The following is a 13,525-nucleotide window of genomic DNA, read 5'->3' on the forward strand; positions in this document are numbered from 1 at the left end:
GGATCGCACGTTAGGTAAAAGGATGGAGGGGTAGGGATGAGGAGGCAGCCCCGGAAGCCACTGAGACCCACCGAGTTAGGAGACGCAAAATCGGCAGAAGACGCCGCCAAGGTGGTCAGGAGGAAAGAACTGTTGTTCTTTGGGGAAAATATGGGCGGGGAGGGAAAATGATTACCGGGGACCGGGGAGTTGCAGGAATTAGGCCGGGATAGGGACGAGCTGCAGCGGTCCCCCCTCCCCACCGCCCTCACGCCTCCCTGCACCAGGCCGAGGAGAACAAGGTGCGCCAGGGGCGAGGCGAGCGGGTCAGGGACCCTCCCGGGAACCAAAGGGTTGTGATTTCTTTTCCCGTACTGCGGGGAGAATAGAGATGGCGCGGCGCGTAGCAGGAGGCGGAGGCGGGAACCCAAGGACCCCAAGCACCGCGCGGAGGGTGTGGAGGTCTTCGGGGAAGAAGGACAGTTCTGTTGCTAGGCAACGCGTCCTGGACCCGCCTCCTGCTCGCGTTGCTAGGGGACGGCGAGGCCTGGGGGGGCGGTGGAGCGGGCCCTACGTGCTGACGCTAATTGTATATGAGCGCGAGCGGCGGGCTCTCGGGTCTTTTTTAGCGCCATCTGCTCTCGGCGCCGCCTCCTGCTCCTCCCGCCGCCGCCCTGAGTCATTGCCTGCGCAGCTCCGACCGCCTGGCTCCCCGTGCTAGCCACCGGTAACGGATGGGGGTCTGAAAGGGAGAGGGGAACGTAACGTAGAGTCGGTCAGGCGGCCTGCGCGGAGGGAAGGGACGGGGAGATGAGGCCCGGGGCCGCTGGCCTCCGGGGCCTCCCGGGTCGTCCAGTGAGGCCGGAGCCTGAGCCGTCCGCCGAGTTTCGTCCCCGTAGGCTGAGAAGGCCTCCGGGATTGGCTGGCGCTTTACTCGGGAACGGCTGAGGAGACGCGGGGGGTCGGTGAGGCCTGCGAGGCCCGAGGGCCGTGCTGATGTGCGCCGAGGTTCCCTGAACCCCACCGGCTTCTGCGCGCGGGCCCGAGCGAGGCCACGGTCTCGCCTCCCGGTCCCCAGCCGCACGGCCGCTGGCTCCTCAGGGCGCCCGGGGTGCGGGCCGGGTTCGAGTGCGTAGCCCACCGCTTCCTCGACGCCCCCGCTTCCTCAAAAATAATCCTCGGAGGGAGGCCGCTGGGGGATGGAGAGAACGGCAGAGGCTGCGAATTCCGAGGGGAGGGAGGGGATGTGAAGGGACGAGGCCCGGAGGGGGCGGGGAGGCTGCGAGGCTCCTGGGCTCTCCGCCCACTGGAGGCGGCGACGGTGCTGGGAGGGGAAACCCCGGCGGTTTCCCTAGACACGTGGCCGCCGCCTGGGCTCGACTGGAGACCGGGGTCTGGGTTGTCCTCACTTTACTGAGAGTTGTAGGGGGTGGTGGGATGGAAATTAATAGTTAATAAGTCCAGCCTTTGGCTTTCAAACTCCTACCTGCTTCTCTCTGGTCTTAATCTTTTTATTGGTACCAGAGGAAAGTATGGATGTTAGGAGATGGGTGATGAAGCAGGGCCTCCACTGCTAGGATTGTAAAGAATTGACGCTTGTAAAGGGGTCGTGTTAGCTGTTATTAACCCATGATTTTTTTTTTTTTTTTTTGTGCACTTCCAGTACAGTTAGACTTTAGATGGGTGTCTTAACCAGGATTTCATTATTTGGGGAGAATTGATCCGAATTAATATAATCCTGTAAACGGTTCTAAGATGAAAATAAACGATTTGGCCTGCAATGTCTTTAATTCTGTTAGGAGTTCTTTCACATTCTTACAAATTAGTTCCTTTATTGAAGTTCCCAGAACAGGTTACTTAACTAGTTGTTTTGTTTTTAAGATGAATGGGGGCTGAGTGGAGGAAGTATGGGTGGAAATGAGGCATAAATGTAAACTTAATGGGCCAGGTTTGTTGCCTGCTGTCTTGTTGGTGCCCCTACTAATAAAAGGAGGCAGTGAAGGGAGTCGGGGAATGTGGCCCTACTTGGGAGGGCTAGGCTTTCAGAGTACAAAAAGAATGAACCCGGCACGCAATGTCCTCAAGGAGCCCCTATTTTAGATCATCACTGTCTGATAAATGATTAGTAATTAGTTCTGTAAGGACTGCACTTTAAAATCTCATAACACTGTTTGCCTGATTTCAGAAGAGCTGTAAAACGGAATTTGCTGTGTTTGAAAATAGGTAGCATCAAAATATCTTTTAAAATTAATATTTAAGTCCTATTTTCTTGTTAACCTACATTAACACTCCTGTACTTACTTTACTTAGGAAGTAATACACATTACCTTTGGATAAGGGGAAAATCTTTGTATAGACTAACTTATTTTAAATTGTTTGGGTAAATAAGGTTTACAGTGATCTTCTGGGACTAAGTCTCATGCTTGTTGGAAGTTGTTCAAATTAAATGAAAATTTAAAAAAATTAAGAGTTCAAATTAATGGTCCAAATCTAAAATGTGCAATTTACTTCTAAGAAGACTGGTCCTGTGGAGAATAGATGGAATTAAACATTGGTCATGAAACCTTGACTTCATAGATTATCATATCTGGTCAACGTTATGTTAATTTGATAAATGCAGCTTTAAAAGAATTCATCATACCACTTTGAAAAAATGTAAGTTTTATCTGTTGCAAAGTACCTATTTTTGATATTGGGCCTGTTGACAAAATATGAAGCTAATGCTAAATGTGGCACATGACTGTTCTTGTCCTCTAGAGACTTAAAAATCAACCAAACCCAACACTTGTACCAAAATTAATTTAATCCAAAATGCTGTTTGCTCATTTTATTATTCAGTTTGCCCACATTGTCTCCAGGTGACTGACTGGATTCTAAACCCCCCAAATTATATTAAAAACACCCCTTTTGTAGGAAAAGGGGCTAAACGAGGCAAAATCTGTTTGACTTCAAGGGATGAAGAAGATGTCAAAATCAAATACTACATCTTCGCTCATTTTTTTGATTAGTCGTAAATTTGAAATGTTAATGAAAATAAGATTAGGATGATTCCTGATCAGTTTTGAAAACTGATGATCGGTCCATTCAGATCTTCAAGTCTAATCAAACCTGTAATTATTTGTATTTTTATTTGATTCTTTGAGTAAATATTTTAGAATCAATATTTGGACATCTTAAAACATGAGCAAAGCAAGCGTATTGGTTATCTAGATACAAAATGTTAAGTTGTGGTGAATGCTATAAAGAAAAAGTGGGGGACAGAGTAGTATTTATAACATTCTTTACATGAAGGACTTGTTTAATAGTGATTTTAAGTGCCATTTCTGTACTAATTTCATCTGAATAAGAAGTTCTCCTTGTTGGGCAGAGTAGGGTTTAGAAGGTGAGCGTTGTTGCTTTCCAAAGCCCATTCTAAATTGTTTAGTACATTGGTATCAGACCAGTAGATCACATTGCTGTACTTGCCTTCCAAAGTGGCCTTTGTACTTTTGGTTACCAACTCTGCCTTTTACACTACATGGTTTGATACATTTTTGTTTGTTCAGAAATTTTGTACCTTTTATTTTTTTTTATTTTATGTATTTTTTTTTTTAAAGATTTTATTTATTTATTTGACAGAGACAGCCAGCGAGAGAGGGAACACAAGCAGGGGGAGTGGGAGAGGAAGAAGCAGGCTCTTAGGGGAGGAGCCTGATGTGGGGCTCGATTCCAGAATGCTGGGATCACGCTCTGAGCCGAAGGCAGACGCTTAATGACTGAGCCACCCAGGTGCCCCAGAAATTTTGTACCTTTTAATTTTTTTTTTTTTTTAAGATTTTATTTATTTATTTGACAGAGAGAGAGACAGCCAGCGAGAGAGGGAACACAAGCAGGGGGAATGGGAGAGGAAGAAGCAGGCTCCCAGCAGAGAAGCCTGATGTGGGGCTCGATCCCAGAACGCCGGGATCACGCCCTGAGCCGAAGGCAGACGCTTAACCGCTGCGCCACCCAGGCGCCCCTGTACCTTTTAATTTTTACTGGGAAAGGGGGCTGTAATGTTGAGGAGCCTATTAATTACATTTAATTAATTACACTTAATTATTTTCTAGGGTAAAGAGGGTACAGAAGAACACAACAGGGATAAATAATGTAAGAGCACAAATTACTGCGTATTATTAACTAATTTAATGCTCCTAGAAGTAGGTAGTATCAACATTTTAATGCGGAAACTGAAGTACAGAGCAGTTAAAGGACTTCTCCACGGTTACATAACCGAGGAACGACGACTTAACGATGAGGCTTTTGTATTGGTTTTTAAAGGGAGTTCCCTTGATTTAAACTGTATGCTATACATCAGCTTGGAATTCAGAAGCACACTTGCTTGGGTTCCACGGTGCTCCAAGGAAAAGCAACAGTATTTATGGTCAGGGTGTCTTCCAACATGGAATTTGTTTACATACAGTTGAGTGATGGCTCCTAAGCTTTTTGTCTGCTGTGTGTGTGTGCGTGCGTGTGTGTGTATAATTCTCCTCCCTGCCATGTGATTAAATTGGTTTTGTTATTGCTGGGTGAATTTTCACCAGATTTTCAGTCCAACCCAGGTATGTTTCTGTGCTGTTGGATAAGATGATAATCTAGATAATGAGCTCCCTTGGACAAGAAGATACGTAGTGTTCTAAAATGGGAGTCCGTTTTGCTTGCGCCTCTTAAGACAGAGGTCAGTTCCAAGTTGGCTATTGACACTGGAGAATTGAAAAAGTGATCCTAAAGAATAGGGTATTCTAACTGTGAGGCTGTGTTGGAGCCAAATAAAGTATTGAGCCCCTCGGCCACTGAGAACGTTACTAATAGAACAGCGGTGTCTTAAATATAGATTTGCTTAAAGTGCATTTGGAGGGATATGTGAGGTCTCAGGTAAAGGGAAATCTTATCTTTGGGTTATTACTGGTTCCTTTGAACTCTTGCTTTAAAACATTTGTAATTCTTAATGATTGGTTGTGTCCCCATGAAGTAGTCATTTTACGTAAAGGAATATCAACTAGTGCATTACTATATAATCTTTGTTAACAGTAGGCTGATAGAGCAGGTACTTTGGTTTTTGGAATAGTGGACTCCGCATGGGTTTTGGAAGTCAGATTTTAATTACTAGGTTCTTACCCTTCATGTGTTGCTGAGTAAGTTGCTTTTATCTGCAGATAGGAGGAAAGCGTATAATAGTCCCTTACTGTGAGGAGGCTTCATAAATGTTAGCTTTCTTTACTCCTCATTGAAAGGAGAACTCATTCAGAGTCAGGTTTTCTGGAGTGGTGAGAGATTATTTGATAACACATGTCTGGACATCTAACTACTACAGGACCACAAATTATAATCAGTTTGTGGTTTAATTCGGTGGCTTATTTCCCCCCTTCAGTGAAAGGTTTTTTTTGTGTACAAGTTCTCAGGTTAAGATTTGCCTTCAGTCACATTATTATGAACCATGCCTTTGAATTGAGATCTGCACATTCCATATATTGAGTAGTGAATTCAGTCTTTTATTGTAGAGTGACCTTTTTATTTCTGGTAATGCTTTTCTTAAACTTTATTTTTTGATGTTAATACAGGGATACCAGCTTTCTTTTGGTTAGGTTTATATTTTACTTGGAAACTATATCTTTATCTTATAGATTATGTTTACCTTCACCACTGACTTAATGTTGTGGTAGTTTTAATTTTTAATACACTACACAGTAGTGATACTTAAAAATGTTTATTTAGATATATGTATGCAGTTATCCTTTTTGCCCCTTCATTTCTTCTTGGAAATTAGTTCTTCGATTTGGTTCACTTTCCTTCGGCCTGAAGAATATACTTATTATACTATACTTATTAGAGTGCTGGAGGCATTTTTTCCGGAAAATACATACCTGTTTCACATTCATTCTTTTTTTTTAAGATTTTATTTATTCATTCGACAGAGATAGAGACAGCCAGCGAGAGAGGGAACACAAGCAGGGGGAGTGGGAGAGGAAGAAGCAGGCCCATAGCAGAGGAGCCTGATGTGGGGCTCGATCCCACAACGCCGGGATCACGCCCTGAGCCGAAGGCAGACGCTTAACCGCTGTGCCACCCAGGTGCCCCTCACATTCATTCTTAGAAAGTGTTTTAGTTGGGTATAATATTCTAAGATCCTTGGCTATTTTCAGTACACTGAGGACTCTGTTGTCTTTTGGTGTCTATTGAAGAAAAGATAGCTGTGACTTTTATGGCTTTAATCTGAGTCTTTCTCTGTGTTTTTGAGATGACGTCTTTGTCTTTAATGTTTTGCCTTTTCATTGATAAATCTAAGTGTAGGTTTCCTCTTTATTTATCCTTTTTTTTTTTTTAAGATTTTATTTATTTATTTGACAGAGAGCCAGTGAGAGAAGGAACACAAGCAGGGGGAGTGGGAGAAGAAGAAGCAGGCTCCCAGAGGAGGAGCCTGATGTGGGGCTCGATCCCACACCCTGAGCTGAAGGCAGATGCTTAATGACTGAGCCACCCAGGCGCCTCTCTTCTTTATTTATCGTGATTGGGATTCGTAGGGCTAACTTCCATCAGTTCTGGTGGGATTTGTAGGGCTATCTTCTATCAGTTCTGGAAAACTCTCAGCTTTTGGTTTTTTTCAAATATTTTCTGCATTCTTTTCTCTTAACGCTTAGAACTTGTATTAAATCTTCGTTAGACTCTATTGTATCCTCAAATATCTTTTAACATCGGTGTTTTCTATCCTTTAGTCTCTGCCATATTTTGGAAGATTTCTTCTAAGCTTGCATCCCTCAATTATCTTTCTAGCTGTGTTTAGTCTACTGGTAAACCTGCCCATTTGGTTTGATTTCCATTATTTTTCTTTCTCAAAGTTCTGTTTAGTTCTTTGCCAAATTTGCTGTATCACCTTTAATTGGCTGTTCTTTGCAGATACTTCTGCAGACATTGTAGTTTCAAACTCAGTAAGCATGGTTGTCATTTGTCTTTGTTTATAAGTTTATAATCCTTTTGACAATATTTAAGTCTTTGGGACAGGTTTCTGTTGTATTCCTTTCTGTTGCCCTTATTGCTCTTGAAAACTACTTGTATAAATTATTTGAGGTCTAGGATGAAGTTGCCTTTCACATTTGGATATGTAGGTGCTCAGGAACACTATCAGGCAGACCACTTTAAGCTCATGGCTTGAGGTTTTGGGACAACACTGATAAGTGATTCTAGTTTATTTGTCCAAGAGAACTGGTTTATCATCCCTGAGAGTGTTGCACTTTGGGGTTCCTGCTTAATGTGTAGGGTCGCTATAAAGATTTCCCACCTTGGATAGGTCTGGGGCTTTTGATTTTACCTCTCAGTAGTTAAAACCTTGCTTTTATGATTTTAGCAAATATTTATTCTGGACTTGAAGTTATTTTATGCAGAGTTGATCTGTATAATTTATTTAGCTTGTCACTACCAGAAATGGAAATTCTTCATATCTCTTAGAAAGCAATTTCATGTCTGATAAATAAAAAATTCTCATTGATTTTATTTAATGTTGAGTGCAGTTAAGAAAAAAAAAAAACAACTAATGGAGGTATATTAACTGAAACCTGTGTTTTCTCAGTGTGATCTGATTGTCGGAGAACCACCTGCCTCAGAGGCTGGGTTTCTTGTTTAGAATGGAGATTTTTGGGTCCGCTCTCTCAGACCTCTTGGTTCAGAATCTGGGCATGGGAATTAATCTCTTTCTCTTTTAAATGAACTTATTTATAATTTTAGATTTATAGAAAAGTTGTAGAGGCATTCCTAGAGAGTTCCTATATGCCCCTTACCCAGTTTTCCGTAGTGTTAACATCTTAATGTCACCATGGCACGTTTACTGGTTAGTCTGTACATTTTAACAATCATCTCAACTAATTATTTTGAGAAATATTGATCCTGTGCTAAGATAATTTAAAATGGACAGAATTAAAAAACTTGCGTTTATCGAATGTTCAGTAGTTATCAAACACAAGTTAAGTCTTTTATGACAAGTAAATGGCATCCTGTTCTGTCTTGAATCATCTTTAATAAAAAATCAAAAGAATTTCATTTCAAGAGTTTGATCTAAATGTGACCCCCATGAAATGGACAGGGAAGGTAGCAGTATAGCCATTTTTCTGAGTACATGTTAAAATGTTATAAAAATCTGAAATTAGAAGTTTGGGGGGGGTGTTTTATGTTTTTGATAATTGCTGGACTTACCAGGCTGTATATTCAACCCAGCAAGTTCCAAAATATTAGTGAAATGTATTTGTATGTGGGAAAGCCAAATAATGCAGAATGAAATGTAAGTTCTCATTTTTTCCCAGTCTTTTCTTACAGGTGACTACTATTAGGTTTCTGGTATATCTTTACAGAAATGTTTTATTCATAAAGTATGTGCATGAGTATGCATGTTCATATATATATATATATATTATTACATATATATATTATTATATATATTACATATGTAATTACATAATAAGTGTGGCATTAGCCATTTTCCTGCCTGAATATGTAATTACATATTACATATGTAATATATAGTAATATATATGTTTTCCTGTCCAGATTTTGCCACATGCCCTGTGCTCTTTCCATATCTGCTTCATTTTTGACTGCAAAGCATTTCATTGTATGCACATTCCGTGCTAATACTAAGTTTATTTTTGGTGAGGTAAGTAATTGTAGCTGCTTTCTATATAAGCTTTATGTATTACTACTCTGAAGGATGCAATGCAGCGATTGGCAAAAGCACATATAATCCCTATAATATGAGTCCTGTGCTCTCATTACTTGAGAAAGATAGATCTTAGTCAAATAATCGCACTACTTTGTAATTACAAACTTGAGACGTCTTATGATGGAAAGAAATAGGGCTTTATAGGAGTGTGTACAACCAAGAAATCTTATTCAGCCAGAATGTACAGGTTGGAGAAGCCTCTCTGAAAAAGTAAAACTTTGAGCTAAGAGCCAGAGTTGTGTTAACTGAATTTTGGAAGAACCTTCTACGCAAACATGAAAAGCTCAGGCCTTTAATATTTTTTTCATGTTAGAGTCTCACAAGTGAATAACTAAAGCTGGAGATAGACATATTTAAGGTTTTTGATATTACTGTGGCCAAATTATTCTCCAGAAAGAAAATAGTTCATAGGAACACAAGCCATATTTAAGAATGCATGTTCACCACCATTTTCCCTGCATTTAGAGAAGAGCCTTGCTGATTTGATAGACAAACTAGAATCCCACTTGTATTTCTTTGATGACTAAGATTCAATATTTTTCTTATTTTTGAATTAATATTCATAATTGTTTGCTAAGTATTTTGTTAATGTTGGCTTATTACCCAGCATCACTAGAGAAATTTATCAATACTTTTAGAAATTATTTAAAGCAAAAAATACTTAGAGTAGGCTACATTATTAGGAAGAAATATTTTCTTCACAATTTCAAAGGATGGATGTTGGATCAGTAATAATACTCCACATACTAGCACTTGACTGCTAAAATCAGTAACTCTTCTTAACTCTTTAAGTAATAATCATATAAAACATGTTGATATGAGGTGTCACATCTTGTAGCATTCTGAGAGTTAAAAGGCTGTGGTTTTAATTACTAAAAGATGAAAAGTTGACTTTAATGTGGGATCCTAAGCTTGATTTAGATTATTTTTTTTTGGTAGTCTCTGTATTCATTAAGTGTGGCATTAGCCATTTTCCTGCCTGAATATAACCTTTAGGTTTCTTTTTACCTTCAGTTTTCTTTTTCTAAAAGCAATATTCTCTAAGTTAATACAAATCTATAGTGGGAAAGGATTTAGGGTGTTCTCCGATCAGTTCTAACAGTTTTGATGTCAGGTAACCAAGAGTTTGTTGACAATATACCAGCATATCCAGGGTAGCCTGGGGGCGTGGTCTTTATCGTGATAAGACATGAGGTACATCTGAAGAGTTGGGGAAGGTTTACTTGATATAGGTTGGGACCCAGAGCTTTAAAACTGTTGTTGTTTGAAGGGCTGACATTTGATACGAGGATTATTAAACTTTTTAGAAAGATCTCTGTGGGCATAATGGTGGTAGATTTTGGCTTTTTAACATGAATTTGATAAGAATTAATACTATTAAAAATGAAGTGGATTCTGTGAGGTACAAAGTAGTCTAAAAATTTAAGCAAAAATTGACCATTTGTAGTTGTTAAAGGAGTTTGAGTAAAGACCTCTTGTATTGTTCCTTTTCTGTGATATTAGCATACATCACATTCTTTACCAGCAGTGCTATTACGAAAATGTCCTTACATGGTAGATTCTAAAAGCCTAGTAATAACTAGCTTATTTTTAGCAGTATCCTCTTCATAAATACTTGGGGGGGCTAGTATGAAAGTCCATATATATGTGCTGTGATTTTTCTTCTTCACATTGTTGTGTTTTTAATGGCAGTATACATTCCTCCTCAGGATAGTTCTCAGTGTGGTACTGACTGAAAGGGTTTGGGCATCAAATGTTTTTAATGGTTTTAAATACATTATATAGATATATATATATTTTGTTAACATTGACATTTCTCTCCATAGATAATTTGGAGTTCTTACAACATGGCAGACATTGACAAGTAAGTGCCAGATAGTTGGTTTTTTTGTTTGTTTTTTTTCTTTTCCCAGAGATTTGGCTTTACTTTGTACTGTGATGTAATTAATAGCAGTAATAATAACATATTATAAAAATGTATGGTGAAGACTGATGCTTAGTACCTGCTGTTATAATAGTTGGGTACAGTGTATCCAAGACAAAATATAGTATATATAATCATAGTCTTAAATACAATAAACCGTTTGCTAGTGTTTATTCTTAGGAATGTGCTGAGCACAGTAATGAATTAGAAATATTTTCAAAATTCATTTTTATTGTACATGTATTTCCCAAAGACTTGACTTTTTGCATTTTAGCGCATTATACATACAAGATAAAAAGCGTGTGAAATGTATATGTAGAGTTTAAAGAGCAATAGGATAAGTAAAAATTACTATTAGAAGCCCAGTATCCCTCTTCTCAATTGCACCCTCCACCTTTCCTCTCCAGATGTGTAAGCACTGTCTTGGCACTTGTCTAAATCATTTCTTTCTTTTTCTTTTCATTTCTTCTTCTTCTTCTTTTTTTTTTTTTTTTTTTTTTTAGTTTTAACCTACACATTGTTAATCGATGTTTAATTTTGAAAATCTGAATAGCAGTCACAAACTTAGCTGTGTTTAAAAAGAAAAGCAATATTACCACTATCAGTTGAAGTCTCCAAGGTAGGAAAATGAAAAACAGAATGAGATTATCTGGGTCATAGTCCAGCTTCAACTTTCCTGAAGAATTCATTGGGCAAGGTCATGCACTCTAGAAACATCAGTTTAATGAAGTTGGCTTCTGGCAGAGTTCTAGTGTGGATGGATGTCTTGCAGAAATATGGTAAGGGAGAATGAGTGAGCTGCACTGTTTGTTGCTTATGATGTCACACAACCTAGGAGTAGGATAAAACAACACTTGGACACGGATGGGGATGTGATATGACTATCCAGAAGTTGACAGGCTCAGAGCATGGAGGTGGGAAGGCAGGAAAATTTAGCACAAGGGCATCACATTCAAGTACATATAAGAATCTGGCCAATCCTTCCATGCTTAAAAAGAATGGCAGCAGGTATTTTAGTGATAATGGCTTTCAAAGTGATTGCCCTCCTGTATTTTACTGCTCCAATCTGGATTGCTTAACCTTGGTGATCTAGCCATCATTGTGGATCTATTCTATTATCTTCCTGGGGTTTCCTTCTGTTTCTTCTCTTGGGTTTGCTCTTTGCTGTATCCCATGTTGTTTTCTTTTTTGCTTCTTTAATACTTTATTGGAAGAGTACAGGGAAATAAATTATTTTGAGATAAATGACTGAAAATGATGATTCTATCCTTAAGTTTGATAGTTTGAGTGTAGAATTCTCATTTGGGAATCCTCTTTCTTCAGAATTTTGAAGGCATTGCTCCATTATCACTTGGCTTCCAATATTGCTGTGTTGAAGTTCAAAGTCATTATAATTCTTGATCATTCATTGTATGTGACATTTTATTTTAAACATATATATTTCTGGAAGCACTCTGGCTTCAGAGTTCTGAAATTTTCACATTGGTATATGTATTTTTTAAATTTCTTGTGTGAGGCATTCAGTGGTGGGCCTTTCAATCTGCAACTTGATGGCTTTCAGTTCTGGAGAATATTCTTGACTTACTTTGTTGATTGTCTTATTTCCGTTTTCTCTTTCTGGACCTCCTATTATGTTATATGTTGAACTTGTTCTTCTGATTATCTTTTGTCTTATTTTCCATCTTTATCTCTTCGTTCTTCTTTCTGGGCAAAGCTGAAGAAATTTTATCTTTCAGCTCTTGTATTGAGTTTCTAAATTTCTGTTGTGTAGTTTTCAGGAGTGTCTTTATTCTCTGTTCCTGTTTTTTATAGCATCTTGTTCCTATTTCATTGATTCTAATATCTTTTCTCTGGATTGTAATATCTTTTCTCTGGATGTTTTTTCCCTGTATAGTATGTTTGCTCTTAAATTTTTCTTTCCCCTATTTGTTTTCATCTCCGTGTAAAAGCATTTTCTCAAATAGGAGGTAATACTTGGTTGTCTGCTCACTAAGATCGGGGTGGGGGTGCAGTTGAGAGATGTTTTTTAAAAAAGTTGGCTAGAAATTTTGAGTGTTGTGGGGTGGAGGGAGGCTTTTAATTTAGATTGTAATGTAAGTCATCAGGGTGGTTGTTTATTGTGAGAATCCCTATTGTCAGAATGATGTTTTTTTCCTGGGCTGGTCAGATACCCCCAAGGAAGATTATCTGGGTAAAGACCTGGGTTTCGGTGTTGTGTGGAATCCAAATTGGGAAAAGGTGGCTAGGGAAGGGTCTCTACATTGAACATTCTAGTGTGATACAGTCCTGTATCTGAGAGACTCTTAGCTCTATCTGTGGTCTTACAGTCTGAGCTCTAAGTTTAACCCTTTCCAAAGAAGGAACTGCTGTGCTTCTGCTAGGTCGAGGGAGAGAATCTGGGAATTTAACTGCTTTATCAGTTTTTGTTTAGTCCTCCCTATTTTCTCCAATTTCATTCCCCCAGCCCTAGTTCCAGAAACATCCTTTTTGATTCTGTGTTTGGTCTAGTTTTCAGCTTTTCCCACTGTTAAGTTAGATTTCAGTTCTCTGTAAAGTTGCTGTTGCTGCTCTCGTCTTCCTGTCCTTCAATGTTTGTCTGTTTAAAAAACCCTTTTATCATAATTTTAGTAGAGATTTTGGAAGGATTAAGATCAGAGGAGTATGTGCAATCTGCTATCTTAACCTTGCAACCTCATTTTGTTTTAAAATTTAAAGAAAAAATAAATTGGTTGTGACAGCCTGATTCCTCACCATCCTCTTATTTAATTTTAGATGGCTGTGAGCCCTAGGAGGGTGGAAGGGAGGATTCTTGTTCTTTAAAGCAGGAGCCAGCAAATGTTTTGTATAAATGACCTAATTATAAATATTTTGGGCATTTTGGGCCATATGGTCTCTGT

General features: G+C 39.2%; 1 protein-coding gene across 5 annotated transcripts in view; it reads left to right on the forward strand.

Moving 5' to 3' along the window:
- The first annotated feature begins 551 nt into the window (after positions 1-551).
- The window catches only part of NAP1L1 (nucleosome assembly protein 1 like 1), a 32,035-nt gene continuing 19,061 nt past the window's right edge, over positions 552-13,525 (forward strand). For all 5 annotated transcript variants that reach the window (XM_045811133.2, XM_045811134.2, XM_045811135.2 and 2 more), the window contains exons 1-2: positions 552-706; positions 10,531-10,568. In XM_045811133.2, the coding sequence (XP_045667089.1) occupies positions 10,552-10,568 (17 nt within the window). In that variant the 5' untranslated portion in view covers positions 552-706; positions 10,531-10,551. The remainder of the gene's footprint in view (positions 707-10,530; positions 10,569-13,525) is intronic.

Source organism: Ursus americanus, chromosome 17 (genome assembly GCF_024610735.1).
Source record: "Ursus americanus isolate L20-20 chromosome 17, mUrsAme1.1.p, whole genome shotgun sequence".
Taxonomy (NCBI): Eukaryota; Metazoa; Chordata; class Mammalia; order Carnivora; family Ursidae; genus Ursus; species Ursus americanus.